The sequence below is a fragment of the Polypterus senegalus genome, chromosome 6 (genome assembly GCF_016835505.1).
Source record: "Polypterus senegalus isolate Bchr_013 chromosome 6, ASM1683550v1, whole genome shotgun sequence".
Taxonomy (NCBI): domain Eukaryota; kingdom Metazoa; phylum Chordata; class Cladistia; order Polypteriformes; family Polypteridae; genus Polypterus; species Polypterus senegalus.
Genome location: NC_053159.1, coordinates 166,939,886 through 166,963,717, shown reverse-complemented (window position 1 = coordinate 166,963,717; position 23,832 = coordinate 166,939,886). Strand labels below are relative to the sequence as shown.

Sequence of the window (23,832 nt, the reverse complement as noted above, 5' to 3'; positions counted from 1 at the left end):
TGTAATGGTATACGAGAAAAAATGCAATCTCATGTTTTCATGCAAAATGAAAATTAAAAAAAATGTCTATTATATAAACCAATATTGATCAACACTGTATAATAGCAAAGACTTGAAAAATGTCCATGGAACAAAGAATTTTCACCTAACTCGCGTCGTATAATCCACGTGTCAGTTAACTAATTGTATGCATCAAACCTCCGGTTTGGCAAAACACATACATTTTTAGCTAAAATATTATTAAATAGGAACTTCTAGAAAAATCAGTGCACATCATAAACATGGAAACTAAAGTCACATTGGATTGCCTAAACAAACGATCCTGATGGACTGAATTGTCTCCTCTTGTTTGTCAAATCTTCTTTTCTTAAATCATTTATGAAAATTAAATTTGTGAATTTTTGTATATAAAGGAATTTAAAAAGTAGCATATTTTAACGTTCAAGAGGCAGAATGAAAATTATTCCAAAGCTATTATAATTTTATAAGCATTGTAAATTACGCGTAACAAAACAGAAGTGCGGAAAGTCACAAATTATGCCCACAGGAACGAGTACAGGATAAGCTTACACGTGTACGGGAGCACTAAATTCACAGAATGAATTTAGTATAAAATACACCCATTTAGGACGGTCGAGAAAGCAGTTGTATCCGCAGAAAACCTGCAAAATACTCGCACACTGAACGCAAAATGTGACTGTGCCGTACCTAAGTCTCCGGAGATAAGAGGCAAGCGAGCAACAAGAGCACAGTGCAGTAAATTCAAACTTCTGTAGCTGTTCTCACGGCCAGCGCGTGCTTGTTTTCAGCACCTTGGAGAAGGCACAGAGACGCGTGAGTGTAGTTACTAAAAATAACCACAGAAAATCGCGCTTTCTACCGAGGAGGAGAAGTTTGCTTTGGTCACGCCGAGTATAACAGGCTCTGAAATTTGCGACTTCTATAAATAACTTCATGTTTAAACCTGCATTATCTATCTATCTATCTATCTATCTATCTATCTATCTATCTATCTATCTATCTATCTATCTATCTATTTGTGGATATGGTATGTATGGATATATATATATATATATATATATATATATATATATATATATATATATATATATATATATATATATATATATCCATCTAAACATACATACAAAATGTAAATATGCAGATAGACGCATACATACTATTTTATATATGCACACATACTATATGTAAGCAGATAAATATATATACTGTATAAAAAATATGCATGTGCATATATATAAATGTATATATAAATACAAACATAAGATAGATAGATAGATAGATAGATAGGTGGATGTCGTTTCAATAAATGAGAGTTTCGTGTAATTTGAAATAGCTCGTCTTCACTGTAATTTGAATGCTTTTCGGGGATGCTTTAGGCTGCAGCACGCACACACGCACACACACACACAGAAAGAGAGAGAGAGAGAGGAGAGGGAGAGAGAAAGTCCTGCACAAATGTGCTCGAGTAAGCAAGGCTGTGGGCTGTGCAGAAAACCCTAAGGGGTAACGTCACTCCCCCTCGGCAGATCTGCCTCAGCCTTCCATTCCCAACCATCACATCGCTTTAGAGAACAGAGAGAACGCATCCATATTCAGTTCACTTTGCAATGTTTAGCATAAGAAAGCCTGATCCAACCATTTTTATTCCCATGCTCCGGTGTCGACTGGGAGCTCACTACAGTCGCGGAAATGCAGCCAGACAAAGGGATCTGTAGATAGAGGGTGAGAGAGAGAGAGAGAGAGAGAGAGAAAAGAAGAAGAACAAGAAGAGAGAGAGAGAGACACACAGAGAAAGAGAGAGAGAAAAGACGAGTGATCATCTGTTTTTAAGTGGGGGAGATTTCTTTCACTTGAACGGATAATGATTTGCAACAAAGGGCGGACAATCGAGCCACAGCGACTGTAACTTCAACAAGGGACACCTAACAGGCAGGCAGGCTTGTTTACAAGAGGAGCGCTTCGGCAGACCTGCTCAATCATGCCTGTTCGGAGAGGTCATGTTGCACCACAGAACACATTTCTGGGCGTTATTATACGGAAATTTGAAGGACAGAGTAAGTATTTTAAAAACATTTCAATACTGTAGTCTTTTTTCTATATTCGCGACCGGCAAAGTTACCTTTTTGTGTCTTATAAACACTGTAAGCTCAACAATACTTCGAAAAGTAAACATGCACGCACATATCTATCTATCTATCTATCTATCTATCTATCTATCTATCTATCTATCTATCTATCTATCTATCTATCTATCTGATACATTAAACACAGAACTCACAAATATATTGTTCTTATTTTGTGTGCACATTTACTGCGTACTCTACTATATAAACATGTGCGAGTCTGCCTCTTCCTAACGACATTGTGCTTAAAAGGTCCAAAAATGCTGGAAGATTTTATGTTACCCTGATAGTTGTAAAATCACCATGAAATATATGAATGAAGTGATAAGAAATTAAACTTAGTGAATCCGTTTGTTTATTGTAGACGACCAGGTGTCCGGTAAACACAAAACCAGAATGAGCAAGTGGGGCTTTGACAAACTGGACAACTAATATATATATATATAAGATAAGATATAAGATATACTGTCATATAACAGAGTGCTAGAATTAAATTGGAAACTATTTGATAATAATAAATTGACTATTTGTATGTGTTTATGCATATACTGCAACACAGCTTTATGACAAATTAGACAATTTTGTCTTCTGCTGCATACTGCATATATAATAAACTTAAAGTGCAATACAGTATATGCAAATTATATATAAAGTGCAATTGCATTTACATTTATATGCATATACATAAATAAAAGGGGGCATCATTGAAATACCCTTCTGAACCCCAAGTTATCCTTGCACCAGACTCCCATAAACCAAATCCCGAAACTTAACCAGCTGAGCCAAATCTTCATACAACTGCATCAATCACATTTATGAAAAAGTCAACCAGGAAATGAAATGCAATAAAAGGAGCCAAAAAAACCAACCCAAAAACCACGGTCTGAAATGTCCCAGTATCGCATCAAACTGGAAACCTAAGAGAGTGGTAGGTGTAAGGACTGAGAACCACTTCCTCCTATCCTGCCCCAAGTATAAATAAATCAGGAAGAAAATACTTCATCAAGTCTACTTCGTGATTCTTCCAGTTAAATAACAGAGAGAAAATAAAAATGATATGAAGGGAGAACAACTAAACAGCAAAACTAAAAGCCTAGTCTGTGTGTGCTGCTGCAGGACAGAAGGCAGGCACAGTTCACTTTAGAGAGGGACAATGTCCTCAGCGCCTTAGCGGAAATTTGGTATATTATTTTTTGCTTCAAAAGGTATTCTTTTAAATTTATATTTTTTTTACATTTTATGATTTGAATATTTATACAAAGAACAAAAGAATGTATTTACTATATATGTCTTTACTTTAGGATATGACATTATTTGTTCCTCTACATTACAAGTAATTTCTTGCACGCAACACATGTACAGTGAAATAAATATACATATTTACATAAAGAAAGTGAAACATATAGTGTTTCATACTCTTGTACCATTTCAAATCAGATAATTAAATTAACACATACTATCATACAGTACAAAAGCAAGCACAACTTTAACATAAAGCTCTGATGATTCTGAGTTCTGCTCTGTAGCCCAGTTTTATTTTATTTTAGTTTATTTTAGTTTAGTTTTATTTAGCTGTGCTCCAAGTACAGGACAGAGAGAGACAGATGGCAGAAAAATGGGAAGGGACATTTGACAAATATGTCTGTCCATTTGTGAGAGCGATTTGTTAGATTAGCTTTTTTTTATGGTAGTCATTTATAACGGAGCAAAAACAAAATTAACAATGTAGCATAGCATAACACCACATAACATAATATAACGCAGAATAAAGTAATATAACGTACCATAACATTCTCAAACCCACTTAATCCAGTTCAGGGTTGAAGCACTGAATGCAAGGCAGGAAACAGCCGGGGATGAGGTGCCGGGGCACATCTGGTAAAACAAAATTGATGCGTGGAGTTCTTTTAAATTGAATTTCTTTATGAACCAAACATTGAAATTAGAAATAAGCCAAATAATTTGTTTAATTTCAATTCAGTTTATTTTTGTATAGTGCTCTTTAGTGAATGCAGACGCAGAGTTCTCTGATGAGATTTTACAAATTACTAAATACAGAATTAGTACACATAAAGACATGGATTTGTTTAAAACACACTGAAAACAAATTAGAAACTGAGCAACATAAATGGAGACTAACAATACCTGCACAATAATTAAACTGCGGCAATGTAAAAAGTGCAGTGCCTTCCACCCATCCATTCATTCATTCATTTTCTTTACTTAGTTATTTCAACATGGGGTTGTGGGTCATTCATTTATAATCCGGCAAAAACAGCATGAAAGACAGCATTAAGCTTCAAGAACTCATCATCGGGCACACAGCTAAAGGAATTGCTCTTTTAAGTGACTTCAGTGAAAGATAAAAAGCGAACAGGTATAAATAAATAATTGTTAGAAAAAGAGAAATGTATAACATACAATTAAAGAATGAAGTGTGTTTTGATGGGAAGGATATTTAATACAAGGAATGTGTGATGCAAATGCATATTTTCTGGATGGCAGCATATAGAAAAAGAGGTAATTTAATTGTTCTTCCCTGACCCTCCCTGGATACATTTACTTCTTATAATGAACTGTAACATTTATCTCCGTAACCACCTACTATAAATTATGGATATCATAATTTCCCATTATAATGGAGGTAGATTTCATTGATTTATGGGTTATGTTACCTAACTGGAACAAATCGTGGTTTCTGTGTTGTCCTAACAGTCTCCAAGGCGCATCAAAAATGAGACCTCGTTAAAGAAAATAAGGCTTATGTAAAATTAACAACTATACCTTTTTTTCTTTTGCAGATAAAAAATTTATAATTGCCAATGCCAGAGTGCAGAATTGTGCAATCATCTACTGCAACGATGGATTTTGTGAAATGACAGGCTTCTCGAGACCAGATGTCATGCAAAAGCCGTGCACCTGCGACTTTCTCCACGGTCCGCACACTAAGAGACATGATATTGCTCAAGTTGCTCAGGCACTGCTTGGGTCGGAGGAAAGAAAAGTGGAAATTACATACCACCGAAAAGACGGTAAGAGATCTCCTGCCTCCTCACGCTGTAACACTACATGCTTTACAGCAGCCTGTTATGTTCTGTCTCATCTCGCCATATGCAAGCAGCCGTGATGAAATTAGTTGAGTTTAATTGGAAGTGCTTTATAAAGTCAGCCAAACTCAAATCTCATCTTAGCTCAGAATAATTTATGGTTTACAAGGATGGACAGCTGGGAAGCCTGCATATGAGGCAAAAGAAGGAAAAGATGAATGAATGGTTGTCCTGTTTCAGCTTCCTCAGAATGTGATTACACTCTATTGGGTTTAGGCTCTTTTGCATACTTCACTATTTAGTCGTTTAAAAACAGTTTATGGAAATAACAGCTGGAGAAAAAAAATAAAACAGTCTTTTCGAGTGTAATTTCTGTACAACTTAGAGAAAAACCTGAAATCAAAAATGAAAAATGAAAAATTCTTAAAAAATGAGTAGAGCTTGCATAGAAGACTGCAAAGATCCTCATAGTCCAAGTCAAACAGTTTCTTGTATTACAGAGTCCTAGGCAGAACAGAAATGTTGTGGAAAGTAAAAATGCAAGGAATAAACCATGCAAATAAAAAAAAATTGTGTAAAAAATGGTTGAATAGAAGTCGAGGGACGTTGTGCTCAGACTATATAAGCACTAGTGAGACCACATCTGGTGTACTGTGTGCAGTTCAAGAAGGCAAGCAAGTGTATCCCATGACTTAAGGGCATGTCCTAGTCTGATGGGTTTAGAGAATTAAACTGTTTAGTCTAAAGCAGAGGAGACTACATGTGGATCTAATCCAGATCTTCAAAACTCTGAAAGGCATTGATAAAGTAGATCCAGCAGAATTCAATCAATTTAATGGTGAATCACATACTTGAGGACACCAGTGGAAAATAAGGGGAAGTGCATTTACGTCTGAAACCAGGAAGCACTTCTGTACTTAAATAGTTGTGGGAATCTGGAACAAACTTCCAAGACATGTAGTTGAGGAAGAGACCATGACAACTTTTAACAAGTAGCTGGATGAGATATTTGGGCTTAGCAATTAGATAAACAAGTAAGCTGAATGATCTCCCCACGTTTGCAGGGTTTGGGGCATGTCCCTGCATATAGCAGTGTTGATGCAGTTGTACAGTAGATGTCAGGTATTTAAGCAAACTGAGTAATATGTGATATATGGCAAAAGGAAAAAGTACTGAATTGACTGATAATGAAAATTGAGGTAAGATAAAAGTTAGACTAAGAAAGTCTAAAAAACACACAGCACACAAACCTCAATGTGATCAACCTGAAATTTACTCTTAGTTTCTAAGTTATTATCTCTGTTGTGCAAAGATTCACAATGCTGAATTGTGGATCCAGTGTCCCAGTAAATGTGCTGAGTCAAAGGTGTCCCTGGGTCAATACTCATCCCCAGTCCTTACCTGTGTGGGGTTTACATGTTCTTTCTGTGTGTTCATGAGTTTTCCTCTTTGATCCTTAAAGATGTGTAGGTTAGGTGAACTGATGATTCTACATTAGTCTTATGTGAGTGTAAACTGCACTTCAGAACAGGCAATCCACTTGAAGCTACGCATGTTTGGGCCTGGTCAGTACCTTGGTGGGAGCGAAATTATGGAAAGTTAGGATTGCTCCTGGAAGAGGTGTTGGTGAGGCCACCATACGGCACATACCCCATGATCTGTGTGTGGATCCCAATTCCCCAGTGCAGTGACTGGGATACTGTGCTGTAAAAATGAGTGCTGTCTTTCTGATGAGACATATAACTAAGGTCCTGACTCTTCATGGCAATTAAAAAATCCTTGAGCATCCTTTGAAAAGGGTAGGGTGTACTCTGATGTCCTGGCTAAATTGTCCACCACAGTCTGCTTAATCTCACCTCTATTTGTCCCCTGTCTTTAATTGGCTAACTATCTTTCTTGCCCCTTCACCACCAAATAGCTAGTATTTGGGTGAAAATGCTGGTGCAAGAATGGCTTCTATTGCGCCATCCAGGTGGATGCTGCACATTAGTGATTGTGGAAGTGCCTCTCCTACTGTCAATGTAAGGCACTTTGAGTGTTTTTAAAAGCACTATATACATTTATCTATCTATGTATCATGGCAGAAGCGCTTGGTTGACACTCAATCGACACAGACTGACACCAGAGGCACGTGAAAATGAAAATAAAAGATTTATTTGTTGTGTTCTTCAGCTATGGGGCACGTCTTCCCCGTGTCCCACAGGCCCTACACAGTCCCCAAAACACACACAAAGAAAACACCCAAAAACCACACCCTTCTTTTTCCTCCACTCCTCCCAGGCAGCGTCGTCCTCTTTGTCCTCCTCCTCCTCCTCCTCTTCTTCTTCCTGACTCTGGCGCATCGAGTAGTGGCTGCAGGGTGTTCTTATAGTCCTCCCAGAAGTGCTTCAGGTGGTAATTGACCTAATTAGGGTGCACTTCCGGGTGTGCCATGCAGCTCCTCCCGGTGGTGGCCACAGAGCCCAACAGGTCTGAGCCCTGAAGTTCCATGCCTATGGCCCTGATGTAACCCAGGAGGGCTGCTACCACACACTACGGGGGACGTAGTGTGCATCCCACGGCTGCTCCCCCGGTCCCAATGTCAAAGGGGCATCCCGGCCAGGCAGCACACTATCTATCTATCTATCTATCTATCTATCTATATGACTAGTTTCTTCTTCATAATATATAGTCTACTAATGTTTCAGTACTGTGATGGGGTACAGCCAGTGGTGGTTAATGGGTGTAGCAGTTTAGATAATTTCTAAGAAACATTTTTCTAACAAATTATCTTTTTTGCTTAGTAAATCCCTTGAGCAAAGGTTGGGTTAATTGGTGATCTTAAACTGGCTTTGTGTGAATGAGTGTGGATGGGCATGAATGTGCCCTGTGATGACCTGGTACCTCACACTGAAAAAAATAACTTTTTAGATCAGCTTAATAAAATTCTGCCACCTGCTTCCATTTGATTGAAATAAATAGTTGTAATATATAACAAATTGGGAAATCTAATGTTCTTATCTTTTATTACAACATGTATTTATTTAAAAAATTGTTGGACCTACTTAATAAGATTACGTTGCCCATTTGCCTTTTAATCAAATTAAGTTGTCCTAACTTAAATCAAATGCGTAGATCCAGAGTTCAACTTATTATTATAAAGTAAAAAAAAACACTAGTGATGGATAATTTGTGAACAGTTCATTCTTTTTTATCAACTCTTTTCAGTGAATCATAGGAATCAATTCGTGAGCATGAACAACTTGATTCAGTGGAACTCAATGGTAATGCTAAAGCGCATGAATGTCCTACGTGATGTCGACAGGGGCTTTCATTTTTCTAATGATGATAAATGTTTAAAGTGCATACGCAAGAACCGTCTGAATCATCATTCTCGACTCATTTGATTCATGAACGAATCACTACCTGAGGACCAGTCTAATGATTCCTGTTCATTTGATTAGTGAAAGAATCATTACGAGTTGCACAATCCTCATTCACTTGTGATTCTTTAATGTAATGTATATTTACACACACACACATATAAAACTAATGCACAAATTATTAAGTTATAATTTTTTGATGTGTTTAGAGAAAGATACCTCAAATTCACCTACCCCAGAGCTACAGTATGAACTAACCCTAAAAATTGATCAAATGAATCAATTCACTTAACAGGTAGATCGAAAGAATCAATCCAGTAAATTGAATCGAAATGCCCATCACTACTCCCATCTTCACATGGAGAATACATACATGCTCTTGTGATGTGTGATGTGTAATTGGCTTGCCACATTATTGAAGGCACACTAGACTAAAGCCACTTACCTACAGTAACTGTATAAATCTTTGCTAGTGTTTTATCTTGGTAGAGTAATATTTATTGCTCAACTTTCCCCTATTGTATTATTAATATGTAGCCTTAGAATGCCTAATATCACAGACCTACCACTGTATATAACGTATCCCCACCTTCCCTTCTATATCTATAACCTCAGGCAATTAGATGTAGTAAAACGACAAGCAGGAGTTAAGTTACACATAAAATAATGTATTATTGATAATATTCATAAATAATAACAAAATGCAAAGAACATACAACCTGATAAAATGGTGATGTGTAACTCAGGTATGCACGCAGACTTATAGTTACTTAATGTCTCTAGTTAAGGCATCATTGGTGCTCAGCTTTTAGCCACATGTCTGTTCAAAATGGCTGAAGCTGGGCTCTTCATTGTGTTGTCTTCAGTTCATGGTGTGATGGTCTTCTTCAGTTGTTAGCAAAAGAAAGATACTTCTGCATCATCACAGGTTAGCAAGAGAGATGCTTCTTCATCATATGTTGGTTAGAGAGATGCTTCTTTCAGATGTTAGTAAGAGAGAATGTGGTTGAGCAAGCAAATTTATAGGTTTTCTGTCCAACCCCTACAGCCAATCCAGACAGCCATATCTCAGACCAATGGAGGAAATAGTACATCTTAACACCTGCAACCCCCCAAGACCATATGTTAAGCTAACCTGGCTTTGTGTGGGGGATGAGAGAAAGACTTTAGCAAAGAAATACTCATCAAACTGGTTTAAGACACATCCTCCAATTCCTGTTGTAAAAGTACAAAGAAAAGTCGTAAACGGAGGGGCAAACACGAATGCCTTTCACCAAAGTAACACTAAATTACATTGCTTCGCCTAAATTACAAATAAAGACATACAAAACATTTATCAAGTTATATGCAAAATTTTACATCACAACAGCTAGTTAAAAGGGTATTTTTTATGTACAAAGTCTAGACCTTTGATTTATACTACACAAATGAGTAATCTTTACAAAAAAGGTGGTCCCTTATACAAATTAACTTAATTTATGCAAATGATTAATTTTTTCCCAAGAAAAATAATTGAAAGACTCCATAAGAAATCTGGAAAATATACCAAAATATTACATTCTGTCCAAGCCCTCTTTTTCCTATTGAGAAATGTTAAAAAAAACACCTGACTGGGCCAGTCCCATCGGAAACATTACGGTTGTGATGCAAATGAGGGTTATATACAGCAGCTCTGAAATTCATTTGCTTTGTTTAAATATAAATGAATGTAGCTACTACAGTATGACAACTGACAAAATGATGTTAATTGTATTAGAAATAGATGCTCAAAGTTTTCAAGCCTGCTTGCTCTTTTTGGTATTTGGTTCTATATAATGGCAATTTTTTTCAGACCTAAAGTTAAAAACATGCTGGTTTAGTGTAAATTCCACTCAAGGAAATTGAGAAATGGAAACACGCTGTGGAAATGAAATGTTTGATTGCAGCTGCTGTTTAAGGCAATGCCGCAACGGAGAAATGTTATTGAGATTCACTAGAAAAGTATGCATAAGGCTTTAAAACATACCAATTTTCAGTAAAGTCCAAATTTTATTTAGTTGTGTAGTACCAAGATACTCTAATAATCTTTTTTTTTTAATGTGAGTGCATCTGGGGTTGTTTCCCATGGGCCATGGACCCCAGTAACCTCAAATTGGATTAGGCAGGCTTGAGAATCTGTATGCATATGTAGCAGGGTTTGACAATCGCTACAATGTGAAAGAGAATGAGTAATGGCAACAATTCTCATCAAATGCTTGTGATGCTCAGGTTGGTCGGGCTGGCATTCTCTCCTTGTACCTGGTCCATCGATAGTCATGAAACTGAAATGGCCTGGAAAATGTGGAAACATAGCAACGAGTAGTTGGTGCATCAAGTGCTCAGTGTTTCTATTCACAACAGCAGTGTCCCAAATCAAAGTACAGTGCAGTCTTTCCAAATAAATAATCCGCAATTAATAATCCCAAATACACCCAATGTATTTGTGGTGGTTAAAAGTCCAAAAAATTAATAATCCAATAAATAACTTAAAAACGCTGTCCCTTTAGAAAGCATTACAAACGTCGGTGCCTACTTCTTATCTACATCTTTGCTGATCACCCATGCGGCCTGCTCAACAGCAAGAGACGTCTTCTGACAAGCAGTCAACCCTTAACTGGCTTGTGTCCTAACCGCCATCCCTCGACGTCTTTGCGGACCCTTTGAGCCATGTTCCCTTCTGCAGCTGGAGGAATTTTGTGGAGTGGTGACACTTCCCTGTAGGTTTGCCAGGTCCCTAAAAAAAATTATAGCCCAAGGAGAGCTTAAAAATAGAGAATTTAACTTAAAGAAATAGCCCAATGCCTGAAGTAGACAAAATAACACACAGTAAAGCAAGAGGTGATGTCAGAGCTAGAGGGTTAGGTACCTACCATCAAAGAACGAGGGGAGTGTGTTTTGTCCCCACAGAGAGATTTCATAGTGATAGAATGGATACAACACAAAACAGGGGGTTATGACAATAAATAACGCATACAAGTGCGAGTAGCATGGGCAGACGTGCCAGACGGAAAAAAAACGTAAAAATATGGTGGAGGGGGATTGAAAAATACCCTAAAATACAATTTTTAAATAAGTAGCCCAAAAAAAGTAACCTATAAAAGCCCATTTTTCTCCAACAGCTGACAATCAAAAATAGCCTAGTTGGGCGAGAAAACTTTGGACTTGGCAACACTGCTTTCCAGTGTACACCATCTGCACCCTCCATGACCTGGACTCTTGTTCCTTTTGTTTTTCTTTCTCTCCATTTAACTTTCAGAATTTTATTCTCATTTTTTCTCTACCTCTACCTAGTCATTCTCAGGTTTCTTTATACACCCGTGGGTGCTTTTGTCCAAGTCACAGAGTGCCAATGTGATACAACTGAGTTGGTCTCACCTATTAACATGTAATCAGCTCGCCTCTACCCTGTGGCCACATTCACAGAACTCGAGACGCATTGTTTTCAAACTGAAAACTCAAACAGCATCATGGATCCTAAATTTACTACAACACAATGCAGTATTGGAAACTGTCGATACCAACAAAAATATACATAACTTACTAAAAATTAGCCCACTTGCACTGTATCAGAATGTTTCTTACAGTGAGTGGTAGCACTAATGCTAAGGTTCTGCACCAGTTTCCAGAAAGTTTCCAGTATGAATTGCCATTACTGCCAAAAGAGATCCCACTCTGCTGGGCCCTTGAGCAAATCCCTTAACTTGCAACTGCTTTTGGGGCACTGCACAATGGCTGACAGGTGTGCTCAGACCCCAAGGGGTATGTGAAAACTAACAATTTCCTAATACAAGAAATTGTATAAGGTGAAAATAAAGGAGAGAAAAAAAATGATCAAGACTTCAAATTGTAAATACAAAGAGTATTCATTTTAAAAACGCAGATTCTTAAAATTACCCATTTGGCTGTCATACAGGCTGTCAGGTATAAAATTTTTAAAATAGTCTCCTCTGTGCTGAATGTTCAGTAATTTTTCAGCTGTTTAACTGTATGTCAAATGCTTGTGAAACCGAAACAGCAAATTCAGTTGAGGAGCCTGCCTGAATGTGTAAGTCATTAATGGCACCCCCATGCCTTGGCCCACTAATTAATTATACAACCAGTGGCTGTAGCAGCAGTGTCAGAGAAATATGTTAGAGATAATGCAGTCGTAAAGTGCAGGTAATGCAGTTATGATGTTGTCAGTCAGTCAGTCAGTCATTATCCAACCCGTTACATCCTAACACAGGTTCACGGGGGTCTGCTGCAGCCAATCCCAGCCAACACAGGGCGCAAGGCAGGAACAAATCCCGGGCAGGGTGCAGAGTTATGATGTTGTTTTCAGTATAATGTACGAAATTGTAAATTTTGAATACATATTTGTTCACGCTAGGCTAACAGAATGATGCTTACATAATTCCTTTCCTGTTCATTTTCCGTATTTTTTTAAACTTACTTCAAGCAGCAGGAGAAATTACCTAATGTACCGGCATCTCTCTCCTCCTAGTGTTTGACTAACTTTTACTGTCCGTGAGACCCCTAAATACAAAGAGGACTATTTCATTTATGTTAGGTAGAATGCCCAGAGGGGGCTGGGTGGTCTCCTGGCCTGGAACCCCTGCAGATTTTTTTTTTTCTCCAGCCGTCTGGAGTTTTTTTGTTTTTTCTGTCCTCCCTGGCCATCGGACCTTACTCTTATTCTATGTTAACTAATGTTGTCTTATCTTAATTTTTTATTTTGTCTTTTATCTTTCTTCACTATGTAAAGCACTTTGAGCTACTTTTTTGTATGAAAATGTGCTATACAGTATAAATAAATGTTGTTGTTGTTGATCCATTTTTTTTTTGTTCTTTATTTCGCCTTATACAATTTCTTGTATTAGGAATTTGTTAGTTTTCACTTACCATTGTACAGCACTCCTGGAGCAATTACAGGTTAGGGGGCTTGCTCAAGGGCCCAGCAGAGTAGGATCTCTTTTGGCAGTGATGAGGATTCGAACCGGCAACATTCTGGATACCAGCACAGATCCTTAGCCTCAGAACCATCACTCCACTGTGCATTTTACCATCAGGTGTGGCTGTTCAACATGTGAAAATGAAAAATATACAAAATACACAAGCTGAAGTAACGTCTCTCAAGGTGAATTTGAAACAGTAAACTGACACGTAATCTAAGGTGCAGTGAATATTTCTCTGTTTGCCAGTGCTTTTCAGTGGGAGATTTTGACATTTCAAAAATATGATTGTAGGTATTTGAGAAATCTCCATGACAATAGAAAATTTTTGACACATTTTTTCAAAGTATAAGCATTATAAATTGCCACAGTATCCAGTGGTAGCCACGTTTGTTGCAGACAGATAAACAGATGGACAGACATGGAGATTGTAGTAGGTAGGTTTTGCATTAGGTGCGACTGCACCTAAGTTTTTAAGTTTAGAAGTTTAAAAGGTGAGTAAGACTGGAGCACCTCATCCATGACTGCAAACTTGGGTGCACACCCTGAGGGGACGGCAGAAAGCAACTCTTATAGTCAGTTGAGCCAAAGAAGAGCTGAAGTGACTGATCAAGTCTCTGACTACCAAGGTTTAGAGAATTTTTTCTGAGGGCTCTGGTAATGTTTGAACTATGGAGAGTTCAAAAAGTTTTTTTACTCTTGATTAGTTTTGCTTTCAACTGGGATTTTGCATTTGGATTAGCGTTTGGGTTCTGCTGCTTTTTAGTTTTGACCCTTTTCTTGGTTTCATTCCTGTGTGTAGTTTGACCACACATGTGACACTGTGGACTGGAAATTTTACTCCACTCTGTCATATGACAGTGCCACTTCTACTGCCAGTACTAGAAATTAGCTTTTGTTTGTTATTTAAATGATTTCCTTCCATCCTCACCTGCATTCTCAATATTGGGGCAGGCTTGCAAGAGCACTGCTGACAATGTGTGCAGTTGAACAGACCCTCTTCCGTTTAGTTGCTAGAAGTAATTGTGATGGCACAGTATGCCTTTTCAAATGTGGATCTCGTGTGTTGGGCAAAAGGGAAAAGTCAGGTCAGGGTTATTTTAATGCTGGGTCTACTGTGGATAAAACAGAGACATGGCCCCTCTGGTTTCTCTTACAACACCCTTCACCCTTCTACAATTTTGTTATAATGTACAAAATGCAAGTAATTTGCACACACCTTTGAAACAGACCACAGCACCTATGGATTTAATGATTTATGGATCAGATGTTTAGATGGGCAGATACATCAATTGATAAAAACTCTTTAGGGTAAATAGATATATAGGAAAATTACTCTTAGATAGGTAGATAGATAAGGCACTATATGATTTATTGATTGATTGATTCATAGATAGATAGATAAGGCATTATATAATAGATAGATAGAGAGATAAGGCACTATATAATAGATAGATAGATAAGGCACTATATAATTAGATAGATAGACAGATAGATAGATAGATAGATAGAAAATAGAGAGATGAGGCACTATATAATTGATAGATAGATAGATAGATAGATAGATAGATAGATAGATAGATAGATAGATAGATAGATAGATAGATAAGACACTATATAATTGGATAGATAGGTAGATACATTTTTGTCCCTTTGTGTGTTCAAAATATCAGTCACAAAGTCACATAAAACTGAATCAGATAGATAAATAGGCAGATAGATAAACAGAGAGCGATTTATTTGTCCCAAGGGTTCCTCTGATTCCTCTGTCATTATTTTCTTCAGATTTTATAAGATGCCAGTGTATTGACTTCAAGCATCTTGTAAGCACAATGTTTAGTAAGCCTATCTTACAACTCAAGAGTCCAGGGTTCAGATCCTAGCCATGTCACTTTTTCCATGGATGTTTCCCTGTGTCTGTTTAGGGTTTAGACTCCTGTGGCTGTCTTTAGCCAGCTTTGAGTTTTTCTGATGTGTTTAATTTTTTATCTTTTAAGGCACTCTTGTGACATTAATGTATTAATTGTATTAATTGAAATTTTATATGTTTGTTTACCTGCTGCATTTTTGTTTCAGTGTATTTTTATAAATCAATCATAGATCATTCAGCAGCGATCTTCCCAAGAAATAGCTGGACTGAAGTGGACTTTTGGGCAGCTGCCATTAAAAGTAATTTTTTAAGTGTATAACACTGCAGTTGGATCACAAGCAGTGATTAATTATGACGATTTTAAACATTTTGGGAACTTTTCAATGATCTGAGATATTTGTTCATTGCTATCTTTAAAGCAATTATTAATAAATCACTACTTTAACTTTCTAAGCTCTGTGATAGGCTGCTGCTCCGATGGTTCCCATTTTCCACCCATTGCTGCTGTCAAGCCTGCATTGAATTAACTGACTGTGAATGTTATGCTAGTTTAACTTTTACTGCTATTATTAAATATGTAATTAATCAAAGTATGTTTTATCACTCTTTAACTATTGTTCGTTGTGACTTTGGCCCCAGTGTTCTGTGTATTGAGTCATTTCCATGTATACTAAAATCTGTTAACAAAGACTAAAGAGTGTGTCTTGAGCCGTAATAGAGTTTGTGGAACAGGCATTAAAATGAATTGTTTTTTTATTGGCAAAGTCAGTACATATAAATGCGAAATGAATGAACTGCACTCTCCTTTAAAAGAGCTTTTGTTTAATTTTATTTTTGTTCCTTTTGGAACAGCTGTAATATAATGTGTGTTGATCTGTAAAGAGTTTCATTTAACTCAAGCGTTATGGCTTATTTGTACATCAGACATTCATTCTTAAACTTGCGTGATCCAATTCAGGATCATGTAGGGTCGGAGACTACGCTGGCAGCACTAGGCATAAGATGAGAGCCAACTCTGGACAGGATGCCAGCTCACTGGAGGGCCTACTCAAGAGCACTGAGACAATTCAGGGTCACCAGTCCACCTGCAGGCATCTCTTTGGGGCTGCAGGATGAAAATCAGACTTGCTGGAGAAAATTCCACACAGACATAGTGAGAAAGTAGAAACTCTACACATACAGTGCATGATTTGAACCCAAATCTCTGAGCTGTGACATAGTGGCATTACCACCATATGATATTAAAGGAATGTAATAAAATGAAAGTCAGAATTCTATTAAGATAGCCGTCGTAACCTAAACATGCACATATCATGAATCAATTATTCACAAAATAAGAAAAAGATAAGAGTATGAATGAGAAAATGAGATACAAAAATAGTAAATAAGAATAAATCAATCGATGGTAACTTACATAACACAGAGATGCAAGTAATAGAAAAATTAAAGTCCTTATGTATAGATTAATTTTTAAGTCTCTAATGGTTAAATTTGATGCTATGGTCAGATGACTGGAGTGGATAGAAAAGTAAAGCAAATCTTCAGGGTTGCAATGCTGGAGACGAAAAACAAACTCTGCAGGAATTCCAAGGACAAAAGACCACCCAGCCCCAACTGGGCATTTTACCAAACATCAATGTGCTTAAGTTGTTCTTATTGTTTCTAAGCTTTATTCTAGAAGATTCAATGCTGTGGGCCTCATCAACAGTTGGATTATCCACTTCATTCCCACGTCACATGCACTGCACTTTAAAGAACAGCTGTTGCACCACCGCAGAAATTAAAGCAAATAAATGTAGAGATTAATAATGATTGCAAATTCAGGAAATATTTATTTATTTATATTTATTCTATTAGAAGCAAAAATAAAATGCAGCTATGAAACAGCAAATTAAAAAGTACACTCACAACTGCACTGCCATGCCAAACCAGGCTTTTTTCTTCATCTGATTAATACAGTAGCCGCATGATGAAGACTTTCCAACTCTCCTAATAAAGATCACAACCTCAGCACTACAATGCTGTTTATATTTTACTGGACTGAATGTCTTACAATTCTAATGCATATGCTGAAAAAAAAACATATAAATAAAGATTTGGAATTTGGATTCTTATGGACACAGTTTCTTAAACATGACAGCTTTGAAAGACATTCCTTCAGCCCTTGATACGGTAATGTTGGCTTCTTCAGATCATGTTGGAAGCAGACCTGAGGCTTTGCTGATGAATTATATTGTCAGAGAAATATGTTACAGACAATGCAGTCATAATGTGCAAGTAATGCAGTTGTGAGGTTGTTTTCAGTGTGATATCTTCTTCTTTCGGCTGCTCCCATTAGGGGTCGCCACAGCGAATCATCTTCTTCCAAATCTTCCTGTCCTCTACATCTTGCTTTGTTACACCCATCACCTGCATGTCCTCTCTCACCACATCCATAAATGTCCTCTTAGGCCTTCCTCTTCTCCTCTTTCCTGGCAGCTCTATCCTTAACATCCTTCTCCCAATATACCCATCATCTCTCATCTACACATGTCCAAACCAACACAATCTCGCCTCTCTGACTTTATCTCCCAATAAAGAGAGCTGACCCTCTAATATCCTCATTTCTAATCCTATCCATCCTCGTCACCCCCAGTGCAAATCGTAGCATCTTTAACTCTGCCACCTCCGACTCTGTCTCCTGCTGTCTGGTCAGTGCCACCGTCTCCAGCACATATAACACAGCTGGTCTCACTACTGTCCTGTAAACCTTCCCTTTCACTCTTACTGATAAACATCTGTCACAAACTACTCCTGACACTCTTCTCTACCCTGCCTGCACTCTCTTTTTCACTGTAATATACAGTAGTGTAAATTCAGAATACATATGTGTTCTCTCTATGCTTACAGAATGATGCTTATATAATCCCCTTCCTCTTCCTCTTCCATATTTTTTTTAAACTTCCCTCAAGCAGCAGGAGAAGTGAGCTTGTGTACCAGCATCTTGTGCTTACAGACCTCTCTACCTGGGGTTTTCACTAACTTTTACTGGGGATCCATTTTACCATCAGATGTGGCTGTTCAACGCGTGAAAATGAAAAATATACCAAATACACAAGCTGAAGGGCTGTCTCTCAAGGTGAATTTGAAACTGACACGTAATCTAAGTGGTCCTGAATATTTCTCTGTTTAAAGATAGACACCATTTGAAAATTTGCCAGTGCTTTTCAGTGGGAGATTTTGATGTTTCAAAAATGTGACTATATTTGAGAAATAAATGTCCTTGAAGTATATGAATGCCAAATTTCCACAGACTCCACCGATAGCCAGGTTGGTTCATGCAGACAGATAGACAGACAGACAGACATAACGATTATAGCAGGTAGGTTTTACATGACACACAACAGCACTTCTTTATAAATTTAGAAGTTTAAGAGATGGGAAAGACTGGTGCACCTCCTCCATGACTGATGCCATGTTGAGGGTGATGGGAAAATGAATGTTGTTGCGACAAGCAGAGGCAAAGTTGGAGGTGAAGGTTTTCCTAGTCATCTGGGCTCTGGCCATCCAAGGTTTGAGTGGAAGGAGGAAACGGATGAATAACTGTGCCACATTAAAAACATACCACCGTGTACCCTTTAAATTGGTCAAGACAAGAACTCTGCTGAGCTTGTGTGTTTAAATCTATCTATCTATCTATCTATCTAATTATATAGTGCCTTATCTATCTATCTATCTGTCTATCTATCTATCTACATATTTATTATATACTACATTTTCCATCTATCTATTGTGTGGGAGCCTAGCCCAGATGGATCGCCCTCAGCTGGGAAGGACCAGGGGAGACAGCGTACACATGGCATTGTCTTCCCCAGACCACTAGATGATGGCCTGCCTGAGTTGTGGCAGCATCACAGATTCCCAAAGGGCACCATGGGAACTGAAGTTCTTGAATTCTCCCCTATTGGGTTCTGTTAGTGCCGCCAGGGGGTGCTGCAGGGATTGGTGCGCACTTCTTTATCAAGCTCCCAGCTCACCTAAAACTAATTTTGAATTACAGGCTCGGGACACCAGAAGTGCTTCCAGGTGTCACTTAAAAGGCGCTGCCTTCCAGAGCTCGGAGAGCCAGAGTCGAGAGGAGAAGGGTGAAGCTTGCCGGGAAGAGTGGAGGTGTCAGAGGGAAAATAGAAAGAACTGCTTGTTATTGTTGTATTGTGCTTGTGGTGTGGGAAACGCCTGCTCAGGAAGAGTTTCCCACGAGTAAAATCCTCTTGCTTTTTGAGACTTGTGTATTAGCCTATGTGTGTCAGGTGTTTGGGAAGCTGTAGCGCTCCCTGGTGGTCACACTATCTATTTATTATAATACTAGTCAGTATGTTCTAGCAATAATAATATTTTTACAGCCAGTGTGTGGCTCTTAGTTGTTGTGTGTTTATCTTTTATTCCTTAAATTATATAAACGTTAAACGCTGTGTTTTCTGCTAAATCCCACTCCTACTTTTCCCTGTTATGGCATATTGCTGCAAATATGCTTCCCTTGCAGTCTTAGAAAGCAGCCTTCAAAAGCATCTACCTAATTAAAAACTCAAACCTGATGCAACATCAATTAATGTGTTAATAAAAGCCTGCTATGAAGTTAATGAGATGAGACAGCCGAGCGGACGGCTAGACATATGGCATTTCTCGGTGCAAAATTTCAAACACCAGCCTCCTTCTGTTGAACTGAAAGACAGCGTGCTTCCCAACTGTGCCACAGAAGCAGCAGTGTGTGTAGTTAGGTGTTCAGGATGAAGGCTGCATGACTGATTTTAAATGGAGTGCATGCATCTTTTATGACTGCTTCCCTATATGGTTACATTTCTGTTAACCAATTTCTTAGCTTACCTCCTTGTGAAATATTTACCTACAAAGACAACAAAATGTCGCAAAGAAACTAAGTCAATAAGAATGTGTTGTGCACGACACAGCCACAGTCATACAGTGTGCACATTAGAGATGTTGAACACTTTATTAAAAACGTCACATAAAGGTGACATTCAAACAGAAAGCTTTTGCTGCAGACACACGTGTCTGTCAACAGACAAGGGATTTTCTCAGTTCAGGTAATAATGTGCGGCAGACTTTGAGAAGTCATGGGGAAAATTCCTGTCACCCTGGGCTTGCTGCCCACTTCAGAGGAACTCAATAGGCTTAGAAAAGGTGACTTCCTTCTGATGGTGGTTGAGATTGTGCTCCGTATTTAAGTTTATAATGTCCATCCATTTTTCAACTTGCTTATCTAACTCACAGGGTCACAGTAGACTGGCATTTATCCCAGACGTATTTGTTTGGCACAAAGGAAGAAAGCAATCTTGGATTGGATGCCAGTAAATCGAAAGGGCAGAGTCAACCCAATACACATCTTGTAGATGTGGGAGGAAAGCCAATATGAACACTAGGCTAATAGGCGAACTTCACATGAACAATGATCAGTCCTAGGATTTGAACACATGATTAAAAAGGTGTGAGACAGCACCACAGTGACACACGCTGCCCTGTTTTAAAGTCATATTAAAAAAAAGATGTTACACTGATGTCACATTATGTGACTTTACATTGTAGGGCATGTCAGACATGCCAACTGCAGTTGCTGATCTCATTGCCAGACCATGTCAGTTTAAACAACAGAAAAATCACTGGACATATCACAGTCATGCCCGCCCCTTTTTCTGACAGCAAATAGTGTGCTGCCCTTTTTTTCCTGTTGCATTGTGGTACGTAAAACATGAGATATCATATAGATGAGTTTCTTTTCTGCCTGTAAAGCCTAAAACAAATGCAATCCTCATTTCTCATCACTGTATTAAATGCATTGTGCTTCAGGATGAGCACTCATTGGCTGTTAGCTCTCATGCACACACAGTCCATCTTTACAACTAAAGACAAAATCAAACCAGTCTGATGGAACATGTGGTGAACTACCTGGACTGAGTCGCTAGGCAGGTCACACCATGAGATCGACTTCAGGGGTGCGCACTGCTGAAAGCCTCAAGTTCACAAACATTATGTAAAGGAAGGCTATAACTAAAAATCACTGGAAGAGTCACAGAATGTGACAGAACTTTGAGGTGCAGAGTATTTCCTCTGTAAAGATTCCTTTAGATATGTCTTGGCCTTACTTTAAGGAATACTCCACTCAAAAATTACATTTTTTAAATTTGTTACTTACCCCCATGTGCTTTGTAATGAAATCCATGAAAAATTTTTAGCCTCACGCTTTCATGGAGAATGAAGACAACCAATTTTCTAATTGAATTGGCATCTATGGAGCCCAACACTTGACCACCAGTAAAAATGATAAAAACATTCATGAAACAGATTTCACACTCCTCATATTACATAGTGTCCCAAAACTCACACAGAGTCATAAAAAGGTTTGGGGCAGCCACCCATATAATTTGGTTTCCTGGCTGCAAAAGTCGTTTAAATGAATACTGCACTGATGTGCACACAACCGAGTCCAAGACAGAATTGAGGGACTAGGGAAAAGGCGTAGGTTTTTAAAGGGGAAGACAGGAAGTGAGATCATAGGGATCGGGCTCATGGTCTTCAGCCATTGGTTCGAGTCCAGACGTGACATCACAGGGGCCGGGGCCAGCAAGGTCTTCTTCCATTGGTTCGGTCCCGGAAGTGACGTCAAGAGAGCCAGGTGGAATCTCCTGTGAATGGGAGAAAAAGAGTCAGTGCACTCTGCCACATCCTGGCATGCTTCGGAACCGCCCTTACTCAAGCCCTTTAGCTGCATCCCATGCGCACATGTGTGACAATAGTCTATAAGTCAAGTCAACCATTTTTTTGTAAAAAATACATGTGTCTTTTGCAAAAATATTGTTAAATAAATACTTCCAGTAAATCACGGCAATGTACTCAGAGGAAACACGTTTATACGGGAACAATCTTTTTTTTTAATGAAGACCCCCTTTCCATTTATTAGTCAAGAATCCTGTATAAGGTAAATAACACAAAAACGTTTTGGTGGAGTTTTCATTTATAAAAGCTAAACAAATGATTTTTCAAGTTGAAGACCTAGATTATATGTTTTTATGTGTTTTCTGTCAAAAATCTCACGCTAGCACCTATATAAAGATTGATTAATTGATTGAAATTACCCAAACATTTACCTATATCCACTTGACTTGTGCACCGAATGGTCACACTGGAGTATCAAAAAACTACTGACTTTCATCATTGTTAGCAAAAAAAATCAGCAGCAGGGGTTTTATTAAATAAAGTATTAAAAATGTGAATGTTTGGGGAGTCTTGTCTCTGATACTTACTAGAGAAGAGGTTTTAAATGCTTGTTGAAAGGCATTCTAAGATATTTAGACTTCAGAGGGTTATAATTTTCATTTTAGATATATAGGAAGCATTTGAACTATTTGGAATAACAACCAAAAGTGATGAAAATTCTTTGCTTAAAGTTGTATTTGTAGTGTTTCATTTTTTTATCTAGCAAATAAAACAACTACAACCACAGTAATGAACAGCACAGAAGTCAAAGACATGCTAAAATAAAATTAAATGATCAAGAAGACAAAGAAGATTTTACCACTTGACTTTGAATGAATTGATAAAGATGTAATGACATCAAAGCTTGTGTTAAAACTTGGCAAACATCGCCCTCTGTTGTCCACCTCCATGTATGAACTAATTGATTAACATTCCGTCTGGCTCGCTCAAAGGTTCTCTTCTTGCGGTCGGCTTCTTGTTTGACATTGTGCATTGAGTGGATGGTCATTTCAGTGCAGAGCAATGGACAGAGCCAACAGGAAGCATGGGTCAGTGTTTAAAGATAATTATTCTATTTAAATTACTTTAAATTTTACAGTTATATTGGGGTAGTCATGTTTATTTCAGGTACCAAAATTACATTTATATGTTTATAGTTTATGGGGCTACTTTGTTTTGGTGTTGCAATTATTGTAAGGCTGTGGTGGGTTGGCACCCTGCCCAGGATTGGTTCCTGCCTTGTGCCCTGTGTTGGCTGGGATTAGCTCCAGCAGACCCCCGTGACCCTATTCGGATTAAGCGGGTTAGAAAATGGATGGATGAATTATTGTAAGGTATCAGTTTGGCTTGCAGGGGTAATAAGAAATGCAAAGAATACTTTAAATCAGGGTTATCCAACTCCAGTCCTGGTGGGCCGCAGTTGCTGCAGGTTTTCATTCTAACCATCTTCTTAATCAGTGAGCCGTTTTTGCTGCTGATTGACTTGTTTTGCCTTAGTTTTAATTGACATGACTCAGACCCCTTAGTTGCTTCTATTTTTTCCTTAATGAGCGGCCAATTAATAATGAGACACAAAACAAGCTGCCACATGACCAGCTCACCTGAAAATAAGAAAGGTGAAGGTCTCAGTCATGTTTGTCTGCCCAGGACACCAAAACATCTTGACGGTGGTCTTATAAAAAACAGAAAATCAACAGTCTGCTGTGGCAG

General features: G+C 38.1%; 1 protein-coding gene across 3 annotated transcripts in view; it reads left to right on the top strand.

The window, feature by feature from the left end:
- The first annotated feature begins 1,462 nt into the window (after nt 1-1,462).
- Nucleotides 1,463-23,832, top strand: part of LOC120531779 (potassium voltage-gated channel subfamily H member 7-like) — a 440,320-nt gene continuing 417,950 nt past the window's right edge. For all 3 annotated transcript variants that reach the window (XM_039757502.1, XM_039757501.1, XM_039757500.1), the window contains exons 1-2: nt 1,463-2,078; nt 4,949-5,179. In XM_039757502.1, coding sequence (XP_039613436.1) covers nt 2,003-2,078; nt 4,949-5,179 — 307 coding nt within the window. In that variant the 5' untranslated portion in view covers nt 1,463-2,002. The remainder of the gene's footprint in view (nt 2,079-4,948; nt 5,180-23,832) is intronic.